Here is a 621-nt window from a genome sequence, read left to right on the forward strand (position 1 = left end):
CGCTTCATCCATGCTTTCAACTTTCTCTAGCCCATCCGGGTCGAGCCCAATGAACCCACCGTGTCTGTGATGACGCGACAATGTTGTCAGTCGGTCCCCACCTTTGCTTGGGCCGCTTAGTTCTACGTTGCGAGCATGTTTAAGAATATCGACAAAGAATCGGCTTCTGGCTGGGCGCGAGCGAAACGTCAAATTGGCACCGACCGTGATCTGACATAGACCTCAAAGATGCCCCATGACCGCGTGAGCGTGACCGGGTTTTTCCACGGGTGCATGACCATGACGACGTTGTTTAGGGCCGCGAGCGACTCTTGGAACGTGGACTGCCACCACGCAAACGGGGGCTCGCTCCCCCGGTGCTGGTTGTTTTGGAAGACGCAAAACCACACGACCGGGTCGTCGATGCAGCGCTCGCGGAAGAACGACTGGAGGCTCTCGAGCGTCTCGAGGAAGAGGTAGCCCCACGCGTGGCTAATGTACCAAGTCGCGGGCTGCACGTACGGCGCGTCGGCCGTGTGGCGGCGGACGTGCTCGACGAGCGACTCTTCCGAGGTGGATGTGTACGGGACGACGTAGTAAAAAGCACACCTGCGCAGACGTCTTCACGTGGAAATCAAACCT

General features: G+C 58.5%; 1 protein-coding gene across 1 annotated transcript; it reads right to left on the minus strand.

Moving 5' to 3' along the window:
* Positions 1 to 116: 116 nt before the first annotated feature.
* On the minus strand, positions 117 to 588 carry SPRG_15607 (hypothetical protein; the record flags this gene model as incomplete). The annotated part of the gene is made up of 2 exons (XM_012355679.1): positions 117 to 122; positions 222 to 588. Coding segments are annotated over 2 exons (373 nt in total), but the record flags the coding sequence as incomplete, so codon positions are not given.
* Between the last annotated feature and the right edge of the window lie 33 nt (positions 589 to 621).

The sequence above is a fragment of the Saprolegnia parasitica genome (assembly GCF_000151545.1).
Source record: "Saprolegnia parasitica CBS 223.65 unplaced genomic scaffold supercont2.286, whole genome shotgun sequence".
Taxonomy (NCBI): domain Eukaryota; phylum Oomycota; class Saprolegniomycetes; order Saprolegniales; family Saprolegniaceae; genus Saprolegnia; species Saprolegnia parasitica.